The sequence below is a fragment of the Heterostelium album genome (genome assembly GCF_000004825.1).
Source record: "Heterostelium album PN500 unplaced genomic scaffold PPL_contig8, whole genome shotgun sequence".
Lineage (NCBI taxonomy): Eukaryota > Evosea > Eumycetozoa > Acytosteliales > Acytosteliaceae > Heterostelium > Heterostelium album.
Window position 1 is genome coordinate 1,146,556 of NW_008805085.1, and position 24,796 is coordinate 1,171,351.

The following is a 24,796-nucleotide window of genomic DNA, read 5'->3' on the forward strand; positions in this document are numbered from 1 at the left end:
TATAATCAAAATCTTAATGTATGGATTATTAAATAAAAATATCAATTTAGTATTCGTAAATTAGTTTTTATATATTCAGGTATTACTCTTTATATTTATCTCACTTTTGAGAGAAGAGTAGTAGTAGTAGCATAGTCAGTAGCAGCAGCAGCAGTAGTTGTATTAAATAACACAATCATCAGTTAATAAAAGTCATTTAGGTCAAGTCAAGTTTAGTTTAGTAGTAGTTTTTTTTTTTGCAATTAATAATAGTACAACTGAAAAGAAACAAATAAGAGTACCATAGACTAACTATATAGTTATTGGAATACTTGTTGTTGTTTATATTGTTGTTGAAACCAAATAAAGTTAATAGTTGAGCATTGGAAACCATTAACATGCAATCTTGTGTCGGAATCACCTGTTGTTTATCATTGTATCTTAATTTTAATAATCACCAATTTAGTGAAGACATTTGGAATTACTCTATATCACCAGCTGCCATTTGATCTTCATTCAATTCAATTCAATTGAGAGAACCAGCAGCAGTTAACTTTTTTAAACATAGCAAGCAAGCAAGCATAAATAACACACATAATTATAATTGAAACACCAACCAGTCAGCAGAAGTAGGTGTATTAACACAAAACACAGTGTTCAACCTTTTTTTTTAATTCATAAAAAGACTTTTTCAACAAGAATCAACAAAAAAACAAAAAAAATAGAAAAAAAAAAAATAGAAAAAAAAATAACAAAATAATAATAATAAATTTGTCAATCACCAGCAATAACAACATTTTCAATTAATACAACAACTTTTAATATCATAAAGTACTGTGTGCGTGTGTTGTTTTTTTTATACAATAGCTTTTTGGAAAAAACAAACAAACAAACAAAAAAAAAAGGTTTCAATTTAACAATTACATATTTATTAGTAAAATCTTATAATAAGTTGTTTTTGTTGTTTTTTGTTTTGTTTTTTTTTTTTAATTTTCAAATTTGTTTACTTTGTTTTTTTAGGTCCAACAACTTGACAATAATAATAATAATATAACAATAATAATAGTAACAATAGTAACAGAGTAGAATAGAATAGAATAGAATAGAAAGTAGAGTAAAGTAGAGGAGTAAAGAAGAAGAAGAAGAAGAGTAGAGGAGTAATTAGTTTGTTAGAAAGAAACAAAAGCAAAAAAAAAAAAAAAAAAACTAAAAAACTAAAAACTAGTAATAGTTGTATTTTTTTTTTTAGTTTAAGTCTACGCACACGAGTAATTTATTATTGTTAGTGGAGTAAACATGAATCTTAGTGACAGTGACAATGATACTCTAATTGCCTCGTGTTTCGACTTTATTGATGTAAATGATAACTTTGATAGTGACAATGACGACGACGACGATGATGATGATGACGATGAGCATGAACACTACTCTTACCACTCGGTCAACAATATTCAACAGTATTTTGGCAAGTCTGGAGGCAGTAGCAACGGACATCATCACCAACAGCACCATGGTGGTAATCACCACCACTCCAGGGTGAATGGCGTGGTCGGCCGTGCAGGTGCAGGTGCTTTGGACAACGGTGGTGAAAACCATGCAAGTGGCGACAGTGATCTAGATGCATCCGATGACGACATCTTTATTCAACCACATAATTACGCACACCATCAACCTGTCAGCAACAACAACACTGGAAACGGTAATCACAACGGTGTGGGTACCATCGGTGGAAGCGGCCACGGCAACAATAGCAACTTAATACAGCGACGTCGCCGAGGTGCACCCAAAGCACAAGATGGCAATGATAGCAGTGACGACAGCAGTGACAATGATAGTAGCTTTGACGAAAGTGGAGATGATAATAATTTGGTATCAAACAGTAACAATAATAATGGTAGCAGACAGCATCAACATCAACATCAACAACAACACAACCATCATCACCATCACCACCAACAACAAAGCATGTCTCGTCAACAACAACAACAACAACAACAATCATCAATATCTCAGCAATCACTTCAAAACAGACCAAAGAAACAATTTGAACCTTCTATACAAGCATCTCCTTCAATAGTACCACAGCAACAACATCAAGAAAGACAATCAACTCCATCCAAGAAGCAACAGCAAGATAGACAATCGGGTAATAATGGTAAATTCAAGAAATCTGGAAGAAACTCATCGAAGGATTCAGCTCCATCCGTTGTCAAAATTCTAAAGAGAAATGAGACAAGTGTTGGTATGTATATATTTAAATGATAAGCTAACATTAAATATAGTTTTGAATACTAATTTTATTACTATTTAGATCCAGATCAATTGAATAAAATGTTTACACCAACGAAAGGAGACAAACAAACTGTTACCGCGGTTGTTTCAACTGGATCTTCTTCGGCTGCTGCAACAGCAAATGGCAATGGCCAGAAGCAGCCAAAGAAATCAAAAAAAGAGAGATCCTCCGATAAGAAAAAGTCGGCTGGTAACAACGATCATCATCACCATCAGAATCAAAGCAATGGAAATGGTCAAAATGCTGTACAGCTTACGCCGCTTCAGCAGCAGCAACTTCAATTGGAAATGAAGCAGCGGTATCGCGAGGAAAAAGCAGTCGGTCGTATCCTGGGTGAAACACCGACTCCTTTCGATTTGGATACAGTGACATTCACATCGCTCAACAATTTCGAGCTGAATGAAATCGTTTTGGTTCCACGTTCGCGTGGTGGTCTCACCTATGGAAAGATCCACGAGATTCTCTCGTCCTCTCAGTGTCACCACGACACGAGCGTACATCATCCCGGTACAAACTATCGTGCGATCTATCCATCCGGTGCCAAAAAAGACAATCTCTTCAAGGATTTGCCATCTTCCTACCTTGGAAAGTTGCAATCCTACGAAAAGGTTGTGCCAATCGCTGGTGGTGACAACTCGGCTACCACTCGCCAAATCGGACAAAAGGCATCGGCTAAGGATCTCCAGAATCTAGTATTCTCACCAGCTTCCAAGTTTCTACCGAATCAGATTGCTCTCATCCCGAGAAGCAAGGGTGGATTCACCTATGGTGGAATCATCAAGGAGTGCAGAGTTCCATGCAAGGTCGGTGATATCAAGCATGAAGTTCAAGGCTATCGTGTCTTGGTAGAGAAGAGAAACGACACTACCATCATCAAAGATCTCATCGTTGGAAATATTGGTAAGATATTCAGTGTTGAGAATCAACAGCAAGTAGCTCAACAACAACAACTACAACAACAAAAGAATGAAAAGAAACAGCCAATCATAAATAATAATAATAATAGTAATAATAATAATAATAGTAGTATGGAATCAGCTGTCTTATCAACTCCATCTGCAAAGGATGATGCTGGTAATGACTCTACTGGTGACGATGTTGCAAAGGTTGATAAAGATGAGAAACATAATTCTGGTGATGACGATGACGATGATGAAGAAGAGATTCTATGGCATGGTGAATCATCTGGAACTACAAGTTCCAGCGCCAATAACAACAATACAACAACCACTACCACTACAACTTTTGAAACACCACAACTACCTGCTCAATCTAAACTTCAACAACCACCTGCTCTTGGTGCAAGAGGAGTTATCGAAGTACCATCAGACTCTGTTGTTTTCACAAAGAACAAAAAGAACAAGTCATCCTCTTATTTGGTTGTTATCGACGGACCGAATGTCGCATTGAAATACGGTAAAAAGAACTGTTTCTCTGTGATTGCCATCAAGAAGGCGTTGGATTACTACATTCAACGTGGCTATGAAGCGGTTGCATTCGTTCCAGAGTCTGTTGCCTCGAGAAAACCAACCGGTCCAAACGCACCAATGAAGTTGTTGGATTTCCAACCGGTCGTCGATAACTTTGCCATGTTCCAAGAGCTGGTTGCCCGAGAGTTGGTTTGCTTGACGCCACCGCAAGACTATGACGATAGCTATGCGATCCAATACGCCAAGAAACACAACGCCATCATTGTAACGAACGACCGCTACAACGATCACATCAACAAGCAAGAGACAGACGCCGAGAGACAGAAAGCCAGGAAGTTCATTCGCGAACACTGTATATCGTTCACCTTTGTTCGTCAGGAATTCCTTCCAAATCCAGACTTTCAATTTCCAAACACTTAATGCTCATTCCCCGGAGTTTGGACATGTCTAAAGACTCTATTGTTTTCACGATGTGACACGCACACAAACCCACAAAGTGATCACAAAAATTCTGCTCCTCTCTGTCATTTCATACTTTTTTTTCACCAGTTCCAACATTGGCAATAATATTTGGTACTTTTAAAATCAACAGAGTAATAACGAAATCAAAGCATTCAAATTCACACCCATTCATCTTTCAAATCTAACTTTAACCAGCTCAACAACTTAGATAGAACCAATCATTTTTCTTAACATAAAAAAAAAAAAACAAAAAAAAACAAAAAAAACAAAAAAACAAAAAAAAATATTAATAATCATAATCACACCGCAATCAACATTATAACCTGAAGATACAACAAACAAACAATACATTATATTTTTAAAAGAATAAAATCCAATACAAGAATTTCATTTTATATTTACAAAAAAAAAAAGTTTTATTATTTACAAAGTGTTAATTTTAATGTACAAAAAAGAAAAAGAGTCGGATTTGATTAACTTTTTCATGGTTCAACTATTTAAATAGAGTGATAATTAATAAGATTGATTTAAAGAAATACTTAAGATCTATAGTAGAATATGTAATTACCTTCAATTGAAATTGGGATGACATGTTCATTGGAATCACCATGAATCTTATACTTTAGATATAGAGAACCCTGTAGCTGTTTGTTTTCCAAGTTCTTCTTTGGTGTATAAGTTATATAGAATAATCTATGCTCCTGTGGATTCAATGGTATATGAGGTTCCGAACAACATTTCTTTCCATCTTTACAATTTTACATTAATATATTGTTTCTTACTTATACAAAACGAAATATAATAACAGATACTTACAAACACCACGTACATCAGGTATCTCTATATAGTTATTAATATCTGGATCCATACATAGAATCATATCTATAAGTTTACAACTATCATTGGAAACAGTGAATGATAATCTATTATTTGATTGTTTCTTTAGAGAGATAAATAATGATATAATTAATAATCACCACAATAAAATGATTGACAAAATAAGTAAACATACATTCTTAAAATTTAATTCTTTAGGTGAAATCAAAATAGTCATTATTATTATTATTATTATTATTTGTTAATCTGTATTGTTATTTATATATTTCTTTTTTCAACAACTGAACTGATAGCTATTTTTAATGAATTAATTAAATGAATGCGATTCAATTTCAAAAAAAAAAACATTCCCAAATTTCTCATTCCCATTTGGAAAAAAAAAAAAAATCTTCCCCCAAAAAACAAAAATCTTTTGACGGTTTTCTCAATTAATGACCCCATGAAACTATGATAATGGTACTGATAGCTGTGTTATCTTCTCAAAATGATTGTCAAAAATTTTACAATAATTTATTGTTTCACACAAAAAATTTCATTGTTACTCTATTTTCTTTATAAAGTGTTTGATACGTATTGCTTTAGGAAAGGCAACCAATTATCTGGTAGTGGAGATGACCAAATACCAATGTTATTGATGTTTGCTTGTTCAATGAGATCGAATCTCAATGCCAATTGGTCTGATGGGTATGGATTATTGTTATTATCTACGGTCTCTAAACCTATTGCCTATTCATTGTAAAACAATAAACGAAAGAAAAAAGAGTTGATTGTTGGTATTTGAGAGTGTTTTGTCATATTATTATTATGATATACCTACAAGTCTTTCAAGTGGAATCGAATCGATTGCAAAGTTTAGATTTTTTGTGAATGTTGTTATGTTACTTGTGTAGGTTGACATTGTAAAGATGAGGTCTACCTCGGTCTGCCCTAGCAAAGTCAGGTTCCAAAAAGGATCATAAGTAGCAGCTGCCACCGTCAGAATCTTGTTGTGCTGATGCATTTGTCTCGAAAAGCTATCGATAAACTCTGCGTATGCAACGGCATCGTCTTCATTACCACCGATCGGCTCAATATCTACATTATATCCATAGAATCCCTCTGTTAAAGAACTGAATTCAAAGTTAGCAAAAGAAAGGTGGTACAACGATAATAAAATATAATATTCTTGTAATAATATTGATTGTGTTACTTACTATTGAATTGCAGAATCAATGAATGGTTGAGGATTCTCAAACAACTGACGACACCACTCGATTGTTTCTGGTCTGCCCCAGGGATACGTAGATATCATTGAAAGACCTTTTAAACCATAGGAAGTTATATTTGGTAGTACATTTGTAAAGTTATTGTTGATCAGTGTTGAATTTGGTCCGAGATTGAATCTTTCATAAGCAACCAATGTTAAAAGTGATTGAATAGACTCGATTTGCTAAAATTTAAGTATTAAATGTAAGAGAATCAATCAATCAATCAAAAGTGCAATTAAATAATCATATATTTGTACTACTATAGATACAAACTTGTAAGTCATCTGAAATAGATTCATTCGTTCTCTCAAGACCCATCCAAGGCATAACACCATTCTTTGATTCTGTTAAATTACACAAACAAAATACCAACAATACTAAAGAAACTAATAAAAACTTCATTCTATATACAAATAAATAAATAATAATAATAAACAATATTAACGAAATATAAAACAATTTAAAAAAAAGAAAAGAAATCATCATGATCCTTTGTAATTTACAATTAACAGTTGCCCAATTTTAAGATTGATCAATTTTAAAACAAAAATATCTTTTTAATTTTTTTTTAAAAAAATGTTTTTTTGAAAAATAACAGTTTTATTTACCAGTACTAGAATTGATAAAAGAAATATTATAAATAATGTTTTTCTTATTATCAATTTTGTTGACAACGAATTAAAATTCTTTAACAATAAAAATAATTCTTTATAAAAATAAACCTTTGTAAAAAAACAGAAATTTACAATATAAATATAATCGTTCAAAACAAAAAAAAAATCTAGATTATTTTTAAATAAATTTGTTATAGTAAAGTAAATCTTAAAAACAAGATAGAAAATGTTATTTGAATCGAAGTTTTGAATATATTTTAAACTAAAGATATTTCGATCTGATCTCACAATTCGAAATATTTATTTATGTAATAGCTGTGATGATTGCAAACATATCATGATAAAGAATTGTTTTTTTTTTTAAAACAGGTAACCTTTAGTTGGTTAAAAATAACTTTGTTGTGGATAGTTTGGTCGATTGAAGAACAAACCGTGAAAGGAGGTTAGGTGGACCATATAGAGAAAAGTTATCATTGGAGAGCCCTATCAATTTAAGGTTATATCATCAAAGTTTACAATATCTCAAAGGCCAGATTTTTTAATTCTGATTCAAGTTTGGATTTTGAAGTGAACGAACACTTCTATTTGATTGGATGATTAGCACATGATTGGGTTTGTTTGAAATCTGATAATAAAAAATAAAATAAAAAAAACGATAAAATTTCAAAAAAAAAAAAAATATATAAACTTTTAAAAAAAAACGTGATTTATCATCCCCCCAAAGGTAAAGTGTATCATATGGTTTATACAACAAAATTCCTAAAAAATACAAATTTTTTTTTTCTCAACGTTTCTGGGGTGATGAGGTTAACACTTTAAATTAATTAATTTTATAAAGTTCGCTGAGTTTTTATTGGAGCTGAAATATATCTGTCCAGCTGATGACTTTATTTTTAAATCAACATCCATTCGATTCGAGCAAACTTTCTATGCATTTTAGTCAAGATCAATAGCACAGTATTGACATGGTATGGCATTATAACCACAGACTATCTGAGCAATCAGCTGACAAGTTTTTAATTTTATTTTATATTTTCTCTCTTTGCACATGTGTTTTAAATACAGAGGTGCTTTGCTTTTCTTTTAATTTTAGTCACATTCATCACTATCTTTCGAAATCGAATAGCATCCCACTTAGAACAGGATGGATTGAAAGACGTATTGTGACGATAGGTTACCAAATTTTTATAAATATTAATGGGGATTTCAAAGTAAATAGAGTAATCTGATGGATTTTGTTGATCACCAATCATAATACTGAAATAGTCTTGACAATATCATATTGTTTTATTCAATTCAATCAAATCAAAGTCTTTATTTTTTTTCTAGATATCTATACTAATTATACAATTACTATAATACCATACCTATATAAGTTATATATATAAATATATATTTTTAGATATTATAATTTTTTACTTTTTTACGTTTTTTTATATATATTTTTCTTTTTTTATTAATAATTAATACTTTATAATAAAATATTTATGATTTAATAATAAATATATATATTTTATTAATAATTATATATTTTTGTATAACTAAATAAAACAATGTTGTTTAAATTCCAGAATTTTTTTATATTTATAATATTTTTATTGTATATAAACAATGGAATTGCTGCACCTTTCAAAGTGGCAGTGATTTCCTCTGGTGTAAAATCTGATTTCGGTTTCAATCAGATGATTAATGAAGGTGTGGTTAATGCTCAGCGTATATTGGGTTCCAACCAAATCCATTTCATCCCACAGATCAAGATGAACATCTTCAACCAGACCATCGAAGGATTGGTCAAGGACGGTTACAACGGTATCATAACGACCTCGACCGAGTTCACCGCCGGCACAGAGTATTACGCAAAGTTGTATATCAACAACACCAAACTCTACTGGATGACTCGTGGAAGATCTACCAACACCACCAATCTCTCCTATTTCACCTATAACATTGGTATCTGCCAATACATCGTTGGTTATTTCGCTGGACTCTGGTCCAAGACTGGACAGATTGGGTATGTCGCACCGGGTTTGCCAGACGTCGCCAACTACAATGCCAATGCCCTGTTTGTGGGTGCACGTGCCGCCAATCCCAATGCAACCGTTCACACCTGGAATACCGGTGGTTGGTATATGGTGGACGAAGGTATTGGTGCCACCAATGATCTTATGAGCAAGGGTATCGATATTGTCAGTCAAAACCAAAACGATATGACAGTCGAAGTCGAAGCAATGAAGCATGGACTTATCGGTCTTGGAACCAACGGTTATCCCTTCTCCAGAGTTTACGGTCCAAGAATTGGTTTCAGTTTTGTCAACAACTGGACTATGGTATTTGTAAACTTTACTGAATTGATTATCAACGATGCCAACCATTCTACAAAGACATATGGTGATTTTGATAATTTCCTTTCACTTGATAAATTTAGTTTTACTGTAAGTAGTTATAACATATGTTTATGTTTTTTCTCATTCTATAATTTAATAAAAATAACTAATTGATTTATTTCTTTTTCTCTTTAGGTAAATACAACTATTGTTGATAAAGTAACTGCTGAAATTCATAGATTGATAGGTATGCCAAGAGAGAAGCATCCTTATTTCTGTAATGAGTATAATCACTACGTATGGGATGGAATGGGTGTTTATACCAACAACTGTATGACTACGCCGCAATTCTTTTTACTTAATGATCCGTATCCTGGTATGACGTACTATGGTTATTACCAAGTACCTCTCACCAAAATAGAGGATTCCAATGGTTTGATCTATGGTTACGGTATCACAGCAGGTGTTCTCATCTTAATCTGTATTGTTATGATCTGTCTAATCCAAAAGTATAACACCTATCACGCCATTAGATCAGCCAGTCCATTCTTTTCTATAAACATTTTGTTTGGTGGAATCATTACCTATGCTGCCGTCATTATCTATGTCATCCCCAAGAGTACCGTGCAATGCAATGTAAGATTCTGGTTGTTGGCAATTGGATACTCATTGCTGATTGGTTCACTCGTAATCAAAAACATAAGAATCTGGTTGATCTTTAGAGACTCTTCGCGTCTACAAATGAGAAAGATTACCAACACCCAACTCTATCCGTTTGTCGCTGCTTTGGTTGGTGTCATGGTTGTGTTGCTTAGTATATTGGCTGCACCATCCATCGGTAATCACCGTGCTGTAGACTCTAACAACGGTCTTGGCAAGTACGAATTCGAGGAGATTTGCGTTATGTCTAATGAAGGATCGATCGTACTCTACGTTCTTCTCAGTGTATTTGCGTTACTCATATTCATGGGCGTGTTTGTTTCCTGGAAGATCCGTATCGTCGACATTGAAGAGTTCAACGAAAGTAAGCAAATTGCAAACACCCTCTACGCAGTGTTGGTGTCGATCTTTATCGTTGTACCACTCATGGTTTCACCCCAAACTCAAAGCAGTGAAACCATTATCATTTGTTCATCTGCATTGTTTATCACTACAATCTCATTGATGATTTTGTTCATTCCGAAATTCTACAAGGTATACCGCTTTGGAAAGACACCATCGTCTAATCCCGAGTTCCTCAGTGCAGCACGTAGTCCAATCGCTGTGCAGAGAAGCGAAAAATCGGGATCTGGTCATACCTCGGGCAAGGGTTCATCGTTCCACGACGAAGAGGCCAGTGCCGAATCAAAGGAGGAAGAGCCAGTCGTTGGCGAAGAGCCAGAGCCAGAGGAGGAACAAACACCAGTACCAATACACGCCACCTTTGATTCCGATGATGAAGATGAAGCAAATCGCGAAACTCCAATCCAAACACCTGGTACAATGACAGCAATTGTATCAAATCAAAATACAGAGTATAATTAAGAAAGTAGAACCACTTACAACCAAACGAATCATTTCACCTGTTTATCAAACATATAATAATAATGATAAACCCAATCGATTTTAAAGTTACCAAATAGTTTTTAAACTTGACATATATAGAACTTAATAAACAAATGTAAAATATTTCAAACAAACTTTCATACTATATAAACATGTTTAGTAATGATTGATCATGATTCATTTCTAATATGAGCAGCAAAATTTTGTGTCTATAAAGCCTGGATGAGAAGAGACTGACATCTGATAAATTAACTAAGTAGGTTTTTAAAAAAGTAGAGATTATTAAAATTTATAAGATATAATTCAAAGTTGAGCGATTTCATCTTGTTTAGTATATCAAATTGAATTGGTCAATGATCATGCAAAAATTGAATAGACGACATTAAAAATTTCTCCTGGATATAAAAAAATGACAGCTTAGCCAAGTGGTTACGGCGACAGACTTGAAATCTGTTCCCTTCGGGGGCGCAGGTTCGAACCCTGCAGTTGTCGAAAACAGCTTTTAAAATCTATGTCCGCCTGCGGTAATGTACCTGCGGTAATGTACCTGCGGTAATGTACCTGCGGTAATGTACCTGCGGTAATGTACCTGCGGTAATGTACCTGCGGTAATGTACCTGCGGTAATGTACCTGCGGTAATGTACCTGCGGTAATGTACCTGCGGTAATGTACCTGCGGTAATGTACCTGCGGTAATGTACCTGCGGTAATGTACCTGCGGTAATGTACCTGCGGTAATGTACCTGCGGTAATGTACCTGCGGTAATGTACCTGCGGTAATGTACCTGCGGTAATGTACCTGCGGTAATGTACCTGCGGTCCAACTCGTGGTGGAATGCCATGTTTGATGATCAATAGGTGGTCGTAGATTTGTTTCAGAGTGGGTGGTAGACCATCAATCAGAAGACGAAAGGACAACATCATTACTCTCGCTTCACTTGTCTTTCATCAAATCTGGATATTGTATTGTAAATCCTATTTTGGCGGTACTCCTCTCCACGATAACAACCTACTATCTAATGAATCTATCATAAATGAGTATATACAACACTTATCAGTAATGAAATTAATTATAAATAACAGTATCAGTAACTTACAATCCAAACTTAAATAACCAGTAACCAATCAAATGTCAGCCAACTATTATTTCCTCTTCTTCACTTCTTCATTTTCAATTAACCAATTCAATATCTGTATTCTCATCAACTTAATATTCTATAAAATAACAATAACTAAAAAATAATTATAATAATAACCAAAATAGCAATCAATATGCAGAAATATGAAAAAGTAAAAACTGAGAAAAAAAAAAAAAAAAGAAAAACTACATCCCAATATAAAACTTAATTACATCCCAATATAAAACTTAATAAATCAATTTTTACTTCTTAAAAAAAAAATAAAATATAAAGTAGTAATACCTGAGGCAGGCGCTGTCCTGTAAAATATTTGGTGATGGTACCCATTACACCAAATTAATCGATGCCAATTACCCCAAGCTTAGCTTTACAATAGCTAATTCTATCTCCCAAGTAATCACTGTCAATGGCTCTGCATTAACGCGTAAATCTGATTGGAATCTAAATCCATCCAGCTACGTGCCACCACTTTATACTGTTGTTCATCAACACTCAACTACAGTTAGATCTATTCTATCCTAATATTACTCAACTTATTAATTAATAATAACTATAAAAAATAATAATAATAATATTATTTTATTGGCTATTTCTCACGGCCTGTGTGAGAAAGTATATATAATATAAACAAGAACTAGCAGGTTAATATCAATACCTGCAATTTGTTAACTGATCATGAGTCAATAAATCTTTTTTTGAAATAGTAAAAAATTTAATTAATAGATGAAAGACATTCTACATTATTATAGAGATACAAAGCGATATTCATTAGTATGATGCTTAGTTTATTCTGAATCTGCATTTGGATGGTGTTCGGTCATTCAATTCAGTATGATACAGATCAAATGTTTAGATGATACAAATCGATATTCAATAGTATTATGTACAAGGGACTGAATCATCAGAGGAATGTGTTGATTCATTCAAACCAAATAAGTTTATAAATGTATGAGCACGACTGCAATCCACGTTTGGTAAAACAAATTTAAACTTTGTTTGAATCTTCTTCAATTTCACTATCACTCATCTCCTCCTATTAATGGTTTAATTATTAGTTTAGAAATTGAAAAATTAGCAGATAAAAAGAATGATAAAGATCGGTACAATTTTTAGATATAAAACGATATTCATTAGAATTGAACATAGTTTATACTGAATCTGCATTTGGATGTGTGATCATTCAACTACCAACAAACTATCAACACACAGCATGATTTCTCATTACATACATTCAACATGGTATTTACTTAATTAGACTCAATACATATGGATTATCCATATCGGATAGTGTGTTTATTACACAGCTGCAGCTGTGTTATGCAGAGCGAATTACCAAAATAGGACACGAATGTCTATTTAAATAAAAGAAAAATTATCAAATATAAATTTACTTTTTTTTTTAAAGTTTCACTGTGTTATGTTGCTTTTACTCAGAGATTTCTATTTTTAAATAAAATTATATTTAAATTTATGTTAATTAATTTTGTTAAAGTTTGATTTTACATTTGATTCAAATACTTAATATTTGTAAATTAATACAATTTTGAATTTATTGATATTAACTTTAGGAGTATTGATTTTATTCTTTATTATTTCTTAATTAACTTGGCGTTAAACTAAAAGTTTTAATGTAACTGACACATTGAGAATCTTGATTTGATTAATCACTTGTCAAAAATGAAGTAGGGTTTTCTAGAATAAGAATAACTGTTATTACTATTTTAATCTTCTCCTTTTCTGATCCCTTTGAATAGATAAACCAAACGCATAATATTGGAGATGGTTTAAAATATATAATACAGATACTGTTTTTTACACTATAAAAAATTAAAAAGCCAAAAGTTCGAATTTAAGAGAATGATATTCGATTCATTGAAAGAAAATAATTAGAATACTATTGAATTATACCAACATAAGATAGTCATTTTAAAGTAATTGGAGATGATACAGTATAAATTATATTTAGATACATAGTGTATCTTTACAGAAAATGGTTGTTTCACTCCTCTTCTATCCTTACATTTCATACTCTTAAAGAAGATAGCAGATTGAAAACCTTTTAATATCTTAATAGAATCTTTAAAAAATAATAAAGCTCTTTTGTATGTTTTTTAATAACATAAAGATAATAAATCTACATCTGATAGTTGGTTTAATGAGTAACCATAATATAATTAAATTATAGTATATATTCCATTAAGTTGAAATATATAGCTAAAGATTCAAAATCTATGAAACATATCTATTTTACACTCGTTTAAAAGTTCAAGGTTTTGTAAAAACCGGGCTTACCGCATCCGGTGCTATTTTTAATAAAGAATATCGCTCCTGGTTGGGATCGAACCAACGACCATTCGGTTAACAGCCGAATGCTCTGCCTACTGAGCCACAGAAGCTTTTTTATGAATTAATTTTTTATCTACTCGTTTTATTTTGGTTTAATTATGGTTGACTAAACTAATCCAATCAAACCAAAAACCTCTCTAATACTCCAATAAAATCCTCAGGTAACTTAAAAAAAAATCTCCTTTTATTTTGTAGATTTATTATTTAAAATATTCACAACAACCTCATGGAACTTGGTATTCAACAACACATCTCTTGTACGGGTATTAGTTTGACCAATAAACAGGAGAATTTCTTTGTTTTTTAAAAAAAATTCTCTAAAATACTAAATTATTTATCCCTCATCATCGCTAGTATAGATTAATATTTTGATTAAAATGTCATCCTTTTTTTTTTCAAACATCTTTTTACAAATAATGTCTCATTTGAGATCTCCACGTTCAAAAGTATCATATAGTTGGAATATCCCCTTTTCAAAGGTAGATGTATACGATGATAATGGTAGTATGCCACCTGATACTAGGGTGCTTACTCCCATCCATTGTCAATTGCCATCTTTTGTTCAGAGTTGTATCGTTCAGCATGCCTTGCATCAATACCTCGCATTGTTTGAACAAAATAATATCTTGGTTCCACTGATGAGAAGAATGGTTTCAAGTAATGGTGGAAACAGAGTTCCATCTTTCGAGAAACTGCTCACGCTCGCATTGGTTTGCAAATCATGGTTTAAATATGTTTCATGTCGACTCACTCGATTCAATGCAGCTTGGAAAGGCGATTGTAGTAAATTCTATAAGTTAGAAAGTCGTCTTATCCTCCCAACACCTTGGTCACTCTACCACGTTGATAATATTCTCAGACTAACAATCCAAGAGCGTGGTTGGAACTATGAACAAAAGTCTGATGAGGATAGACTGGACATCGTGTGTGACTATATTGACAATTTCCCAAATCTCACAATCATTGTCATTCGAACTCAAGTTGGTGATTGGGTGGTTGACTGTCTAGCCGAGAGATATCCACATATCGATATTCATGTCAAAGTTGATTTTCATCGTAAATTCCTCTCCGACTTTGGTGCTGAAGAGATTACCATTGACTATGACTTTTCGAAATTTAAAAACATAAAGTCTATCAAAATGAAAGTTAAAGGCATGGAGATAGAAGGTGACAAGAAAATAGTGACAGAAAACTTTTACAATGTTGTTAGATGGTGGCAAACAGATTCGATTAACCTTCGCTTCGAAACGGTATGGGGCGACAAGAATCCCAGAATGCATACTAGATACAACACACTCTTTAGAATCAAGACACTCAGACACTTGAGAATTGATGATGATTTAATAGAACTACGTGATTTACTTGTTGCCGTCAGCGAATGTCCACATATTGAATCATTGGCGGTTGCTATTTCCTTCTGTCATCTTGGTGGCAGTGAAGATGGTCATGGACTTTGCAAATGTTATGGTATCAACGAGCATAGTGGTGTCCCCCTGGATGATCCAGAGAACTGGAACAGAGTATGCAAAGCACTGGCTTCCAATCAAACTATCAAAAGACTTTCCATTAGAAATTGGTGTAACCACTATGAAAACCATAGAAAGATCACCCCAGAATCTCAACAAGCATTTGCTCAGATATGGGCATTGAACACAACAATTAAATACCTCTTGCTTGACAGCTTGAGATTAATTGTTTGCTCGCAACTCTTTGAGTCATTCGAAATCAATAAGACCATCACCCACCTCTTGCTCCACAACTGTATTCGAGATAACAATCAAATAGAGTTGTCTTTCAAGAAATTCGCGCAAAACAACCAGACAATCACTTTCCTATCGCTATTTAATAATCATGTATCAGGTGGCTATCATATTGAAGAGGCATTTAAAACCAACGAAACGATTACTCATTTGATATTACCGGATATCGTGCAAGCAAGTAAGCGATTATTCAAATGTCTCATTAAGAAAGACAAGATACAGTACTTGGGATTGTCTTCCCGTCTCATGGGAGGTCTTGCATACGAAACCAAGAATCACACCCAAGAATATCGAACCACATCGAAATCACTTTGCAATCTCTTTTATTATGTCAATAGTTTTGGTTCGACTCTAGATCGCACATTATCCAATTCTCTATGGAATGATGTAATCAATCTAATAAAATAAATAACCCAATAATAATCAACAGTCATTAAATTTAAAAAAAAAATAATAATAAAGAACTATGTATTTTTAAGAATTATCAATAAAATAAAAATTATATTATCCTGTTAACTAACTTTGTAATTGTCCTTTCTAAAACAAATTGTTAAGTTGGAAGCTGAAACAAATAAATTATTTATCTCTTATTACAGTTGTTTATTTTTCATTAAAATGATACAATCTTCTATAAATGAAACAATTTTGTTTGAAGCCAACAATGATTCTTGAGGAGTAAGTGTATTTGGTGGGATATAAAGATTTGGTGCAAATACAACAGCTATATAGATTGAAGGAAATAAATTTGTTAGTGATCCAGATTTATCAATGAATTATTGTTATTAATATTTACCTAATGATTTAATTGTCATTTTGTTTTTGTTGGCATTTGAAGATATCAATGAGAGTAAATCGATCAGCCATAGGAATATATTTGCCTGTGTAGGTGATGACTGTAGTGAATTCAACATTGAAATTCCATCTTGCTGAGTTGCATAGTTCAGGAAATTCTGAACCGGTATCATGTAGAGCAGTGGTTGACTCAGTTCTCTGAACCAAGCCTTTATCAGAGTTGAAATAATATTTACATCGCTGCACTTGATCGGTTGTTTATTGACCATCTCCTTGACTGCGATCAACTCTCTTTCGTTTGAGCTCGGTGCAATTCTAAAGATATGTACTTCGTCCAATCCACCCATAGAGATGAGCGCACTCTTCAAATTGACCAACGCCAACGGCACGGTGAAGCTGTTGTCCTCGGTCATCTCAGTGGTGTCAAGCGACTCGCCAAATGCAGTCTTGCTACTCTCGACCTGTATCAAAACATAGTGACGACCGCCATTCTCAATATCGATGGTTATCAGTCGGCGCAATCTAACGGTTGCCTTCAATATCAATTTGAATCCAATGGTCAGACTGTCTTTCTTTTTCAGTTTGCCAGTTGCATTCTGAGAGCAGGTCAATGTGTGAGTGGAAGATGGTGGACCGAGTGAAACTTTGTACTTGGCTTTACTTGAAAAGCAAGTCAATGTGATTTCATCGGTAACCACCTGGTTGATTTGTATAGGTAGATTAGCAATACCGAAATACATGATCACCTTGGAGAGCTTGAGGAATCTGGTTTCCTTGACGGCCGACTTCATGGCGGAGAACAACGACTTTTTGGCGGTCTGAGCAGTGGCCTGGTTATTGAGTGCTTCATTGGCACGATCCAACATCTTGATAGAGTCGGCAGTGTTGATCTCCAGCAAACGCACAATCAGACGATTCTGATCCTGTGTATTCAGCTCGTTTCGACAGCCTTTGAGGAGTAGTTCGTAGTTGGGTGAGTTACTCGATGCACTCAGATCGTTGAATTCACGCACCTCTGTAGTGAGTTGATTAAGATTCACCTCCCACAGTGGTGGAGTAGCTGTTTGTGAGTTTGGTGACAGTGGTTTCTGTGAAACCGAGTAGGTTCTACCGTGTGGTGAAGATGTTATACAAATCGAACTGTAGTTACTGGATCTTGTCGGTGGTGTGTATGCACTGTTTGGCGAAGGTGGTGGTACGAATTTAGGTATTGATAATGATGCTCTACTATCCGGTGAAATAGATATATTTAATTCTTTAGTTGGTGTAGATAGAGGTGTTGAATTTGATTGAGATTCTATATTCTTTTCTGTTATTGTTGTAGTTGTTGTAGTTGTTGTAGTTGATGTTGTTATGATATTCGACTCTTTTTCTTCATTTACAATAGCTTCTTTTTCTTCTTTTACTTCCAATATTTCTTCTTGATCAACTTTAATTGATTCTTCTTCTTTTTCCACTTTTTCTGGTTGTTCTTCCTTTTCATCTACTTTTACTTCTTGTTGATTTTCAATTGGAGAGTCATTACCACTTAAGGTAACAATATTCTCGTTGTTGTCATTATTAATATTAATCGATGGTTCAGTGATGGTGATTGGTGTTAAGTTGATTGATGGTGATGATTGTGTGGTATCGCTTATGAAATTGTCGGCTTCAGAATTACTGCTGAAACTGCTGTTACTAGAGTCTTTGAGAATACTGGCACCATCGAGATCTTTTGATCCTAAACTAACGGTGCTGCTATTGTTTAATAGAATCGATAGGTTGTTGTTGCTGGTGTTGAGACTGTTCAGTAGACTATTGGAGCTACCGGTCAGTAACGGTTGTGAAACCATTGCAAAAACAGTGTCTCTTCGTTTGGCACCTGAGAAATGCAAAGGAATAACTGTGGGAGGATCTGGAAAACATGCCAACAACTGGACGAGATTCATATTGAGCTCATCGGGATTTGAAGTCCCGGGACTGGAAGGAGTAATAACCAGTGGAATTGGTGAATACTTTGGAGAGGTTGTTGGTGAGGGTGGTGGTGTAATAATATTATGTCTATTCTTGTTGTTGTTATTTTCTACCAATAATCTATTGTTATCCTCTTCTGAATCGGAATCTTCTCTTGTTGTAGTTGTAGTTGTTGTTGTTGAAAGTTGTAATTTAAGATAACATATACTGTCATCATTTATACTTCCATTGCTTCCATTCAGTACATTTAAATCTGGAATTAATGGATTTATAGAGTGATCTGTCTTTTGGATTATTGGTAGATCATTTGCTTTTCTATAATGCTCGAGATTCGGTGAACTTTTGGAAAAGTAACCACCTGTTGTTGGTGAGGAGGAGGGTGAAGATGAAGAACTTGAAAAACTGATTGTCTGTGTCGGTGATCTCTTGTGATTTCCAACGCTGATTGTCGACTTTCTAGGAAGTTTCGGACTACCATGACCATTGAAACTGTCGGTCAACGATTTGGCTGGACTAATATTCTTTTGATCGCTAATCATCTCTGACTCTATGGCAACAGTTGGTATTTCCTTTTGTTGTTGTTGTTGTTGTTGAGTTTCAATAATATCTGTCATTTTTTTTATTTATTTCTAAACTAAACTATATTATTACTATTCTTTATTTTCTATTGAACATTAAAAAACAATTGTTTTAATGTAATTGTCAACCAATTCCAACAACTCTGAATATTCTTAGCTAAATATTAAAAATAATAATAAAGAATTAGTTGATTGTTTGATTGATTGATGATGATGATGATATTTAATTTTTTCTATTGAAGTTGATGATGTCAGAGGTGAGGGAGGTAAATCGATTGTTTATAATTTAATTATTGGAAATCATTTGGTTACTCATAAAGAAAAGAAAAGAAAAGATACATGGTTATTTTTTGATGTCAAATTGTGTTGACAAGTTTGAATGAATAAATGTAATTGGACAGTGGATAGTCACATTGATAGATGATTATTTTCCGTAGTTGGTACAATTTCACTACTACTCTACATTAAAACTGGACACTTACTACAAAATGCTTATTTAGATTGAATATTGTTTAATAAACGAAGAGTTCACAAATAAAATATTTTGATTTTAGACTATTAAAATTATAAATAACAATAAAAAATAGAATTGCTTTGTTTGGTTTGGTTTGGTTTATGATTGTTGCTGATGATGTCGTTGATGATGTTGTTGTTGTTGTTTTTTTAAAAACAAAAAGGTAGTCTAGATATTAATGCTTCATTAATAATGTTGAATTGGACTGCTGTTTCCTGATTTTAATGGTGACCGGCATTGACCGTTTTTGGATTTATATTAACAATTTTATTGTTGTTTAAACAACAACACCAACAGTGAGAAGAACAACAACATCAAATAACAATTTTTGTTTGGTATCAGCAATCCAATCATAACGAAACATGGAAATTAATTAGGTTAGATAAGATAGATCTCACAATAATGGGCAGACATTTCACTACAGTTTGAAACTAACAACAAACCACATCAATCATTCACATCTTTCACAACAAAATATCTAAAAAAAAATTTTGAAACACAACAAACAAAAAATACAAAACAGATGATTTCCAAAACCATCACAATGTGTACACTTATAAATCAGACAAACAAATTGCTTATTTACTCCACACACACACACACACACAAACACACACACACTAAAATAAACTAGAAATTATTAGTTTGTTCTCAACTGTAACAAACACACAACACACAAAAAAATAACTATCTTTCTGATTCATGTATCCTATTTTACCTTAATTTATTTAAATTAAAATACTACTAGAAATAAACTGAAAAAGTAAATTTGAATAAACGCGCCGTTTATGTGTATTTGTTTTTGTTCGTGTGTGCGAATATATTTGAATTGGTTGGTTGAATTATAAAATTTGATTTTTGATTTGTTATAATAATAATGAATTGGAATTTATTTGTAGAGTAAAGTGATAAATTGGTTCTATTATTAATACGAGTATCTGAAATAAATAAATTTAAAAGAATAGATATTTGGAAGTTGATTGATTGATTGGATGTTTGGTTTATTATTACTTTTATGGTTGGAGGAGAAAAATGAAAGCGAGAGAGAGAGAGAGGAATAAAATATTATGAAATAATTTAATTTGTTAAAAATTTCTATTATTTTTTTTTTTTGTTTGCAATGTTATTGTTGCATTGTTGATCAATCACTCGAGTGTTGATTTTGGTTGTTGCAGTTATGTTAATTCATTTATTTATTTCTGTTTGGTTGATGGTAACAATAATTTGTTTAATTATGCTATTGATTTCAATGAGGTCGATGTCGAGATATATACTATTGTTTATCTTGTTTTACTTTTTGTTTATCTAAATAGCTCTGAAAGGTGTGTGTGGTGTTTGTGTGTGCGTGTGCGAATAAATGAGTATGTGAACTTGGAGTAAGAGTTGTGTGTTTGTGTGTGTGTGTTTGTGTCTGATTTAAGTTGAGATAATAAAAGTAAAGTGAAATCAAGTGGAAGAGAGAGGGAGGAGAGAAGGAGAGAAGTGAGAGTCTGATAATGTGATTTGATTTATTGCTAACAACAAACATACACCACAAAGAACAAGAATCAATCAAATAAAACACATTTATAAATTTTATTATAATAAAAACCTACTATAGTAAGTACTCCTACTAAAGATATCAGATTTCAATCACAAAAAGAAAAAGAAAACAACAAAATATATAAATAACAATGATTATGTTTGTTAGTTATAAATTTTTTGTTTTGTTTGTTTTTGATTGATTGATTGGGATTGATTGATTTACTAACTAATCTACTACTACTACTACTATGAAACTACTTTATACTTTTTAGATATTCACAATATGAATAGAAATTAATTAAGATGGTAATGTATAAAAAAATATTACATAGATTTTTAATAAAATACCCAAAAATTTTTGTCGCGATTAGATTTTCTATCTTTTTCATATAAAAATGGTTAAAGGGATTTCGAAAATTGATTAAAAAATTCAGATTTTGGGTCGATTTTTAATTAATTTAACTTTATTGGATTTTTTTATTTTTCTTTTTTTTTTTTTTGTTACAATTAATTGAATTAACTTTCTTTTCTTTTTTTTTTTCTTTTTTAAAATTATTAATTATTATTATTATTATTATTGTGAAACTTCAACTCTTCCTAATTGACATATTTTACACTCGGTTGATGCGTCTACTTCGGTTTGTTCAATGTTATAGGTGGACTGGCAGAATGTGCAGTAGAGATGGCTCAGACCCTTGATCAGCTCGAATGTCGAGAAACAAAGACGGATTGGACGACCACAGGAGCAGCGTGTCAAGCTGGCGTCGCCAAGCGAGCCGGTCGATTTGCATTGCGCGCATATATACATCGGGAGTGATTCATTCACCAGTTTGTTCTCGCGACAAAGTGCAAGCTGCTCCAACACTCGTTTGTTGTTGTCGTCGTTGGTGGTGGACATTGGCAACACCTCTAAAAACTTTGCAGCAATACCGTAGTTCTTACCGTCCAAATTATACTTTACAGCCATCTTGGCGCACACCGCACGATGTTGACTCTGCAGCGGGATTCCCACCAAAAATCTCGAGAGTAAACTGAGTTTTTCATTCAAAAACGATCGTTCATCCTCGTTTGACTCTTCAGCCAACTGACTCTCCAACGATTCTATCTTTTCCAACAATCCAATTGCAACTCTATATCCAATACAAAATATAATTTCATTTTTCATATTCTTTCCATTTTGTGAATGTGCTGCATGTAAAACATATCAAAAATAATAATAATAATATTAATAAACACAATTGTGTAAAGTATAAGCTTGTTGTTGTAAACTTACAAATATCTTGAATACATTTATCGATATGAATTTTAGCATCTGTGAACTCTCCTCTCTCTAAATATTGAATACATAGCTTCATGTCTTCCAAGCCTGGTTTCGATGTCGATTTGGCAGACTCTGGAAGTGTAGTGGAATGCACTGATGAGGTTGTAGAATCTGAAGAGCTGTTGGTTGTTGTTGGTGATGGCGCAGATGTTGTTGTGGTTGTGGTGGTGGTTGTTGTAGTTGAAGTGTTTGATTTGTTTGTGCTATTTGGTACTGGTGTCAATGGTTGGAAAGAAGAGAATATATCGTGAACCTCTGAAACGGCCGGTCTCATCGATGCTCTCGTTCCTCTAGCTCTCAATGTTTGACTGCCAACCGGTTTAACAATACCGGGCGTCGTATCGATATTCAACAAAGAACTCTCGCTCTTTAACTCTGGCATTCCAATTGGTTTCTCTCTAATAACAACTTGTATAACTGGTTTAATTGGTCTAATAATAATGATCATCATTCAAGTCAATATATACATTTGTTTTGTTTGGGTTAAATAATATTATAGTTGTTCAACTTACTGGTCATCATCACTATCAGAGAAATCGGAATCGAATGTACTTGATCTAGCAGATTCTGTATCGTCTTTCTTTGGAGTAGTGGTAGTTTGATTTACAATTTCTGATTGAGTATCTTTCTTTTCCAACTTTCCAACACTTTCACGTTTCTTTAACTCTTTCTCCTTCTCTTTCTCCTTTAGCTCTTTCTCTTTTAATTCTTTATCCTTCTCTTTTTGTAAATCTTTCTTTGTCAATGTTGCATTCTTTGTTGTCGTCTCCATCACCGCCAACGATGAGAATCTCTTCAATTCCTTTGGATTCACACCATTATTATCTTCACTAAATGAATTTGATTTCTCCAATGTTTCAGTTGAATTCTTTATTCCACTTGCTTTCCCTTTTGATTATTATCATTATTAAAGAAAATTATTAGTAAACAAACAAACAAACAATATATGTATTGTTGTTATTGTTATTGTTTTTAACATACATTTGAGTGCTCTATCAAATAATCCGGCAATCGGTTTCAAAAGAGTGTCTAGTTCCTGTGGTCGTTTAGAGGATTGTGCCCACTTTTTGAATTGTTTGACTGTTATCTTGCCGGTGTTCTCCTTGTCGATGGTTGCAAAGAGTGCTTCGAATGTACCGAGTATCGTTGAGATGGCCAATCCCGCTGTCAGTTCATCGAGTGTCTTTGGGTCGGGCTTCTCCGATTGTGCGCGTGGCGAAGGTGTAGCGACCGCTGCAATCACCGGCGATTCGTCGATATCGATTTCATCCTCTTTCGACTGGTTCACCAACAGCCAATTGGTGATCACCTCGATAGCGGATTGCTCTGGAGTGGCACCTTTCGTTCCGTTATCGGTTGCCTTTATCGCTTGAAGTGCTTTCAACTTTGAGAATCCCATATCTATCAACTGACTAACCATTGGATCATCGTTACCACCATTACCATTGTTATTGTTTGCTTCTATCTTTGGACTACTACTTCCCTCCAAAGTAACAACTGACAATACTGTTATCTCTTCTTTCGTTATCACTTCATCATCATCCAAATCCAAAAACTTGAATATCACTATATATAGTAATATTAATAAAAATAATAAGTTATTAGTTAGTTTAGTTAGTTTATATATCTATCTATATATCTCTCTCTCTTATATTCAAACATATTAGTTAATAGTTACATGATAGTTTATCTTTTTCAGGTGCTTTTCCACAGACAGCTAATGATTGTGTGAAATCATCTAGTGTCATCATTCCAGTCTTTTTGACATCGAACAAGTTGAAGAGTCTATCGGCCAATGGACCTGGGATCAAATGAAATCTCTTGAATCCATCTCTATCTACAATCTTATTTTTCTTTACCAATGACGATATATCATTAAACAATGTTGTTATCTTTTCAATCTCTCTGGGTTCCACTGAATTTACCAAAATAAAACAAGAATACATTAGAATTTTGAAAAGATGGTGATCTAGATCTTGAATTCTTTTTATTACATTTTTTCAGTATCTTTTTACTTTGAACTCCACCCATTCTCTCTCTCTATCTCTATCTCTCCTTATTATCTGTAAAAATAAACTACTATCAATATATCTATCTATATTTCTATCTAATTATCTATCAAGCTAAGCAAACTAGTT

At 33.2% G+C, this 24,796-nt stretch overlaps 8 protein-coding genes and 2 non-coding genes across 10 annotated transcripts; 4 read left to right on the plus strand and 6 right to left on the minus strand.

Moving 5' to 3' along the window:
* Positions 1–377: 377 nt before the first annotated feature.
* PPL_04105 (uncharacterized protein) lies at positions 378–4,122 on the plus strand (the record flags this gene model as incomplete). Its single annotated transcript, XM_020575018.1, has 3 exons — positions 378–415; positions 1,266–2,221; positions 2,291–4,122. 3 exons carry the CDS (start codon positions 378–380, stop codon positions 4,120–4,122), a joined length of 2,826 nt encoding a protein of 941 aa, XP_020435432.1.
* Positions 4,123–4,703: 581 nt separating this feature from the next.
* Positions 4,704–5,218, minus strand: PPL_04106 (uncharacterized protein; the record flags this gene model as incomplete). The annotated part of the gene is made up of 3 exons (XM_020575019.1): positions 4,704–4,912; positions 4,981–5,104; positions 5,177–5,218. 3 exons carry the CDS (start codon positions 5,216–5,218, stop codon positions 4,704–4,706), a joined length of 375 nt encoding a protein of 124 aa, XP_020435433.1.
* Positions 5,219–5,553: 335 nt separating this feature from the next.
* PPL_04107 (uncharacterized protein) lies at positions 5,554–6,650 on the minus strand (the record flags this gene model as incomplete). Its single annotated transcript, XM_020575020.1, has 4 exons — positions 5,554–5,727; positions 5,819–6,110; positions 6,195–6,430; positions 6,522–6,650. The coding sequence occupies 4 exons, from the start codon at positions 6,648–6,650 to the stop codon at positions 5,554–5,556; spliced, it is 831 nt and encodes a 276-aa protein (XP_020435434.1).
* Positions 6,651–7,600: 950 nt separating this feature from the next.
* On the plus strand, positions 7,601–10,710 carry grlC (class C G-protein coupled receptor; the record flags this gene model as incomplete). The annotated part of the gene is made up of 5 exons (XM_020575021.1): positions 7,601–7,603; positions 7,701–7,801; positions 7,956–8,073; positions 8,614–9,294; positions 9,382–10,710. 5 exons carry the CDS (start codon positions 7,601–7,603, stop codon positions 10,708–10,710), a joined length of 2,232 nt encoding a protein of 743 aa, XP_020435435.1.
* Positions 10,711–11,142: 432 nt separating this feature from the next.
* On the plus strand, positions 11,143–11,223 carry PPL_04109. Its single transcript has one exon. It is a non-coding gene; the product is annotated as a tRNA-Ser (tRNA).
* A 1,632-nt stretch (positions 11,224–12,855) lies between these two features.
* Positions 12,856–14,771, minus strand: PPL_04110 (uncharacterized protein; the record flags this gene model as incomplete). Its single annotated transcript, XM_020575022.1, has 4 exons — positions 12,856–12,903; positions 13,841–13,947; positions 14,154–14,173; positions 14,749–14,771. The coding sequence occupies 4 exons, from the start codon at positions 14,769–14,771 to the stop codon at positions 12,856–12,858; spliced, it is 198 nt and encodes a 65-aa protein (XP_020435436.1).
* Positions 14,194–14,266, minus strand: PPL_04111. The gene has a single exon. It is a non-coding gene; the product is annotated as a tRNA-Asn (tRNA).
* A 92-nt stretch (positions 14,772–14,863) lies between the features above and the next one.
* On the plus strand, positions 14,864–16,384 carry PPL_04112 (uncharacterized protein; the record flags this gene model as incomplete). Its single annotated transcript, XM_020575023.1, has 1 exon — positions 14,864–16,384. The coding sequence occupies one exon, from the start codon at positions 14,864–14,866 to the stop codon at positions 16,382–16,384; it is 1,521 nt and encodes a 506-aa protein (XP_020435437.1).
* Positions 16,385–16,513: 129 nt separating this feature from the next.
* Positions 16,514–19,335, minus strand: gacK (Rho GTPase-activating protein; the record flags this gene model as incomplete). The annotated part of the gene is made up of 3 exons (XM_020575024.1): positions 16,514–16,538; positions 16,571–16,697; positions 16,770–19,335. 3 exons carry the CDS (start codon positions 19,333–19,335, stop codon positions 16,514–16,516), a joined length of 2,718 nt encoding a protein of 905 aa, XP_020435438.1.
* A 2,576-nt stretch (positions 19,336–21,911) lies between these two features.
* On the minus strand, positions 21,912–24,689 carry PPL_04114 (uncharacterized protein; the record flags this gene model as incomplete). The annotated part of the gene is made up of 6 exons (XM_020575025.1): positions 21,912–22,525; positions 22,611–23,089; positions 23,171–23,546; positions 23,640–24,224; positions 24,337–24,573; positions 24,674–24,689. The coding sequence occupies 6 exons, from the start codon at positions 24,687–24,689 to the stop codon at positions 21,912–21,914; spliced, it is 2,307 nt and encodes a 768-aa protein (XP_020435439.1).
* Between the last annotated feature and the right edge of the window lie 107 nt (positions 24,690–24,796).